Below are 5,856 nucleotides of genomic sequence, written 5' to 3'. Positions count from 1 at the left end.
TGTAGCAGCAAGAAGCTTCTAAAATTTACATAAACCTGGCATGCCATAATTTTGCCTCTTGCATGGTAGAAGTAGAAGTAGTGGCCAAGCATGCATCCTATCCTCTCATATACGTATCATGGAAGACTTATTCTTCCATGTTCGTTCCTCTTATATAAGCAAACCAACCAACTCATCAACCACAAGGGGTTGAGCGTTCCCCCTCATGGACAAAGTAAGAGAAGTGTGGAAGTTGATTATGGGAGTGACTATAGTGATCTTTGTAAGATGATCAGCCATGCTATCCCCTTCGTTCATTTGCAAATTTTCAAGATCTTTCTTCATTGGCAACTTTGGCCTTATTTTTGGCTTGATACATAATCTCCAATATATCCCATGCATGTTGTGAGGTTTTACATGAACGGATGCGAGGAATAATGGATCGCTTTATGAACAAAGAGATCAAGGCCATAGCTTGAGCATCACATGCATCCCATCTACGTTTCTCGTGAGTGGCAACTACTGCCTGCTGGTGTTGGTGAGCATTCCTACCAAGAGTTAATGGAGTAATGTCTGTAGGTCTAGGCTCGTCACCCCCCACTGACAAACCCCCAAAGGCTCTTGGCACCAGCAACCAAGTTCTTGATCATAAAACTCCATAAGGAGTAGTTGGTGCCATCCAACTTATGCTCCTGTACACCAAATACATCTACAAATTACAAAGAGACTAACAATAATTTGTATGTAACCAAAAATGCACTACTGTGCACTATCAAGCCCTAAATCACAAATTGCTAGTAAAGTGCAGTCATCTGTGTTGAGCTGCTTGTACATGTTGCAATGAACTAAAGAAAAGAATGAAATAGCCTCAAATTTCACTTACAGATGCAATTAGTTTGCTTCGAGTAGCGTAATGTGTAATTGACCAATGTCGGAAGGCAATGGAAGCCCCAAATCAGAAAAGCCCTAAATTTTTGTTGTAGAAATCCAAGATATGTGTACTGTAAAAAGGCACCTTTAGCAAGTACAACATGTACAAATGTTGATTTAATTGTACAACAAGCTGGTATAGTAGTCAGGTGTACAGTCTTGCAGAGTAAGTACAATGGTACAGATGTGGCATCGTACGGACTGTATGTACATGTCAAATTCAATTTGAGAGTTGTACAAACAGAAGCAGGGTAGTGAGGCCACCAGTTAGGGTTGGTCGTAAAGCTGTATGAACAGGTCATACAATATGGACATAGGGCACATTAGGGTCTCCAGCAATGGTGTGGATAGAGGTGGGCTAAGCTACTATGTACCCTGAATGGACTGATTTGACTTGAATCTGTACAGAAATCCTAAAACAAGCTCAAATCCCAAAACAAGCTCTGATACCAATTGTTGGCACACAATAGTAATAAGGCTAGGATTAGGACAGCAATCGGAGCTCACACACACACACACAAGAAGCAAGTCAACTAGCAGGAGAGTGGGAGAAGTACTTGCACGTATATTGATGTTATATGAAATGAAGTACAAGTACAACTTATAATAAAAGTCCTAGTTTAATCGTCCTTTCACACTAGGTGTCCAGGGAAAAAACCACATTGGATAAAAGTGTCCTTGGAGTTATCTCTTGTTTACATGTGACACTACATATCTGCATATGCCTTCAGGGTGATGACATCATGCATTGCCTGTGGTGGTTGATGGCTCTAGGAAGCGGAAGCTTTACGTTTCTACTGATCACTAGATCGATCGATTGGTTCTCGCTGCTTTTACTATTTTGTTTTTTTAATATTGATCTAACAAGGATGTTCTTTGCATGTTTATTTGGATATCTTTACATATTCGATGATATTAGTAATACATACATGTGTTTATGCTTATTTTTCACTCAGTTAGGGTTACATGAGGGACAAGGGAAGAGGACACTAGGTGGACATCTAGGAATTAAAAAAAAGGATGCTGCGTAGTTTTTTCTCTCAACAGCAAGCTGGTGCGGCTGCCAATCCTAATTTAAGTTTTCCATCCTGCACTCTGCTTTCAGGCCCTCCTCGCAGGTGAAATCCTGCCATTCTTTTCTACAGAGCACTCGCTTTTGTCATCCAAAGCTTCCATGGAGTTCTCATCAACACATGCATGCCCTTCTTGTGAACAGTGGCAAAACCTCTCTGCTTCTGCAGTTTGCTTACAACTGTGCTTCGAGCGAATCCTCAACAGTTGTCTTCATATGTAAGCGCCAGAATGTGGAAAGAAAGCCCCCTGTTTTGTCTGAGGTACTCACTCAAGCACACTTAATCAAGCCTTTTCTCCACATATATGCTTTTGAGCTTCACGCTTTGATGTTTGCAGGATGCGGATGCTTCTTCAGAAGTGTTTGAGCGTGTGCATATGAAGTGAGTGCACTTAGATCTTTGCATGTTCTGGGGCAGCATGCAATAATGTCAAGGCAATTCGAAGTATTATGTGCTGTGTGCAGATATGTAGATGGCGATGATGATATTCGCAAGTATTTTGCTGCCTTCCACTTGCATGATGCAGTACCCAGAGTAGTCATTATAGATGATTTCTTTGAGCTGTTTGATGACTGGTACGGCTCCTCTTGACCTAGGCATAGCTATGCTTTATTGAGCTTCTCATAACGATGGGTTTTGATGTATCATTGCACCTGACATCTTCCTAGGAAATGCAAGAAACTATATGGGCAATTAAGAGGCAGAGAAATCGGCATCATCAGGACTCTAGCACTTTGCAGAGATGCTATCGACCATGCAAAGTAAGCTGATTAGTTTTTTTAATAATATGGTGATCTTTGAAGTCAAGGATGGGTTTCTTAAGTTGAGTAAGTTTTACAGTAAAACCTGTGGTGGGGAATGCAAGCTGCTTATTTCAGATACACATGTCAATCAAGGCCCTCGGCTCCTTTACATTTTCCAAAGATGGCTTTCTACTATATTGACAATTGAAGGTATAACACCATCTCTATCCTTGTGTTTGCACAAGGATTCTTTGATTTCCAAGTCAAAAGCTTATGCCCTGTGTTTCTGGCTGCAGCACTTGATTCAAGGTTCATGTTGAAAACTTATCGGAACAATGGCAGCAGTCAAGGTGACATGGCATATGCCCAGTATAGCATGGAACAACAAAACTTGAAGCTGGAAATGCTTGGGTAGTTCTCCAACTTTTTTTCATCATGGAGACAGGATACGTGACTCTTTCATTTGAAGGCTTTTGTAGAGTTGCAAACAAAGTCATAGGCTCTCACATGCAAATCATCATCCAATCCACATTGAAGTGACAATAGTACAAGTTGTGGTGCTATTTGGCTACATAGAGGAAATTACTACATTTGATTGGCTCTGATCTTTAGTGCTTGCTGTTGGGCAATAGTTAATGACTCAGATAATTTTTAGTGGTGAAAGTTGTGTTCTTTCAAAGTTAATTTAAGATTCTTTAAGGACACAAAACAAACCCCCGCCCCCCTCCCGCCCCTCCCTCCCTTTTGTCCCCAGTGGGTGACATTTGCCTCTCCAGAGTCCACAGTCTACTCCTAGGTCCTGCTGGACCATCACCACATCACTGCTCCTCAACTGCTGGCGGAACTACATCCTGTGGGGCTGTTGTTGCTGGTGGTCTGCATTACCATCGGGCCTGTTTTCCCCCTGCATGCCTGAGCTGCTGTCCACCCCATTTGTCCACAATGGCTGGCCTGTACCATTGTCGGCCACTGCTGGCCCCAGCCTCTCATGTCGACCCCACTTCTTCTGATTCCTGCTTGTCACTCCCTCCACTAGTCATCTCCTGCCCAAGTGTGGGCAACCAATGCTCCTCAGGCATGCTGGGGTCTGGGGATGCAGATTATGACAGAGAATCCAACCCCTGCAGAGAGGAGGCTGCATGTCGGACAAGAGGCCATGCTTGCATATAGATAAATACCTAGATAAATATTTTTGAATACACTCGCCACCAAAGTCATGAAGTCAAGCTCAATTTGGATGTACCCATGGCCAAGGAACTGGCTATCAGTGATGCGTTCCTACGTGCTATGAAGTGCAGCTTGCAGCTGGTCTTGAAGTTGGCTGCAAGCCAGAAAAGGTGGTGGTCTCAAGCGAAGCCACAGACATTGATGGGAGATGGACATGTGCCTCAGAATGGAACCAGAAGAGGATGGCCTTCATAGGGGATTTGGAGCAATTCCCATGAGAGTCATGTGGGAGGAACCACAGGTGGGCAAAAGCCTGAAAATAAGCATAACTAACCAAGGAAACAATGAAGAGAAGATTAAAAAAGGGGAATGAGGGCTGAAAAATCTGGTTCATAGTACTCAACATCCCAACAAAATGAAAACAGAAACCCGCAAGACAATCAAAGAAAGCAGACCAGACTCTTCAGTTCATTAAGGAGTGTCGGTGCTTCATTTTTGGTCAGCCAGCAGGGCACATGAGAACAAACTTCTACGGGCAAGTCAAAGTCAAAGGAAGCCCATGCGATCGAGGCTAAAGGTAAGATTACTTCTGTACATATTGTTGTTTCAGATCAAAGTTCTTGCAAAGGTTGTAACTTGAATATGAAAGTTTTCAGTCCTGTGCACCTAATACGGATGTATGGGTTAGTCGTGGGACAACTGTTCACATTCTTTTTGACCTTGGAAGTACTCACAACTTCATGAATGCCAAGATTGGCGGGTGTCTGAGTTTTGGGATTGTTGTTTTAGATCAAAGTTCTTGCAAAGGTTGTAGCTTGAATATGAAAGTTTTCAGTCCTATGCACCTAATATGGATGTATGGGTGAGTTGTGGGACAACTGTTCACATTCTTTTTGACCTTGGAAGTACTCACAACTTCATGAATGCCAAGCTTGCGCAGAAGTTGGGAGTGGGGGCGCAGCCAAGTGATCACCAGAAGTTGGGAGTGGGGGCGCAGCCAAGTGATCACCAGTATCATGTCGACATGTCGTCGGGCACACAGTTTTGGGATTGGTGGGTGTCTCGATTGCCTATAACCATACAGTGCTACTCGGAGCCACTAGATTTCATGATTATGAATTTGGATAGAGTAGATGTTATTATAGGAAAAAAGTTGTACAGATAGATTGGAAGGGTCATAAGTTATCTTTCATCATGGACGGTGTCCAATTTTGTCTATAGGGTGATTTTGATGTGCCATCCAACCACTACACTTTTAAACTCAATTGAACTTCGTAATATAGTAAAGGATTCTAGTCATGAAGTGTTCTAGTGTGTTCTCGATACCATATCGTCTAATGTTAATTGTGAGTTTAATTTAGTTAGTCTTGACTCTTGATGTATGGGAGACATAGGCTTTAGAGAACATCAGGGAAGAGTTTGTCGATGTCTTTCAAGATGAGTTACCTCATGGTCTTCCGCCCAGTCGGTCGGTCGATCATAAGATTGATTTAGTTCAAGAGTCTCAGCTTGGGAGCACTGCACCTTACAGGATGAGCCATTGGAAGAGGAGGAGATTGCTTTTGGGATTCACCATATTTCTTAAGAAGTCGGTGATGGATTATTCGCAGTTAACTGTATCTTTCACGGACCTCCTTAAGGGAAGAGGACATAAGTCCAATAACCCGATCTCTTGCAATGAGAAGCATGATGGCTTTTCGAGCTCTCAAGCATGAGGTGAAGGAAGCATCTATACTGGCCTTGCTGAATCCTAGCAGGCCATTTGTGGTGGAGACAAATGCTAGTGATTTCGTGATTGGTGTGCCATTGTTCCGAGATGGGCCGAGGTGTGGCATTTGAAAGTAACAAGCTTGATGATACCGAGGTCGTTGATCGACCATGAGTCGATTAAGTACAAAGTTGAGGGGAGGAAGGCATGGTGGGATGAGTTGATGCAAGACTTTGATATGGAAGTAAAGAATCGG

General features: G+C 42.9%; 1 protein-coding gene across 1 annotated transcript; it reads left to right on the top strand.

Moving 5' to 3' along the window:
- Positions 1–1,872: 1,872 nt before the first annotated feature.
- LOC147605972 (tRNA dimethylallyltransferase) lies at positions 1,873–4,862 on the top strand. The gene is made up of 8 exons (XM_086792712.1): positions 1,873–2,027; positions 2,126–2,243; positions 2,320–2,363; positions 2,447–2,557; positions 2,651–2,743; positions 2,823–2,935; positions 3,022–3,136; positions 4,024–4,862. The coding sequence occupies exons 1-8, from the start codon at positions 1,930–1,932 to the stop codon at positions 4,145–4,147; spliced, it is 816 nt and encodes a 271-aa protein (XP_086648838.1). The 5' UTR covers positions 1,873–1,929; the 3' UTR covers positions 4,148–4,862.
- Positions 4,863–5,856: the final 994 nt, after the last annotated feature.

The sequence above is a fragment of the Cibotium barometz genome, chromosome 58, assembly GCF_041138505.1.
Source record: "Cibotium barometz isolate CiBa-2024 chromosome 58, ASM4113850v1, whole genome shotgun sequence".
In the NCBI taxonomy this organism is placed as follows: domain Eukaryota; kingdom Viridiplantae; phylum Streptophyta; class Polypodiopsida; order Cyatheales; family Cibotiaceae; genus Cibotium; species Cibotium barometz.
Note: the sequence above shows the minus strand (reverse complement) of the source record. Positions and strands in the feature narration are given on the sequence as shown.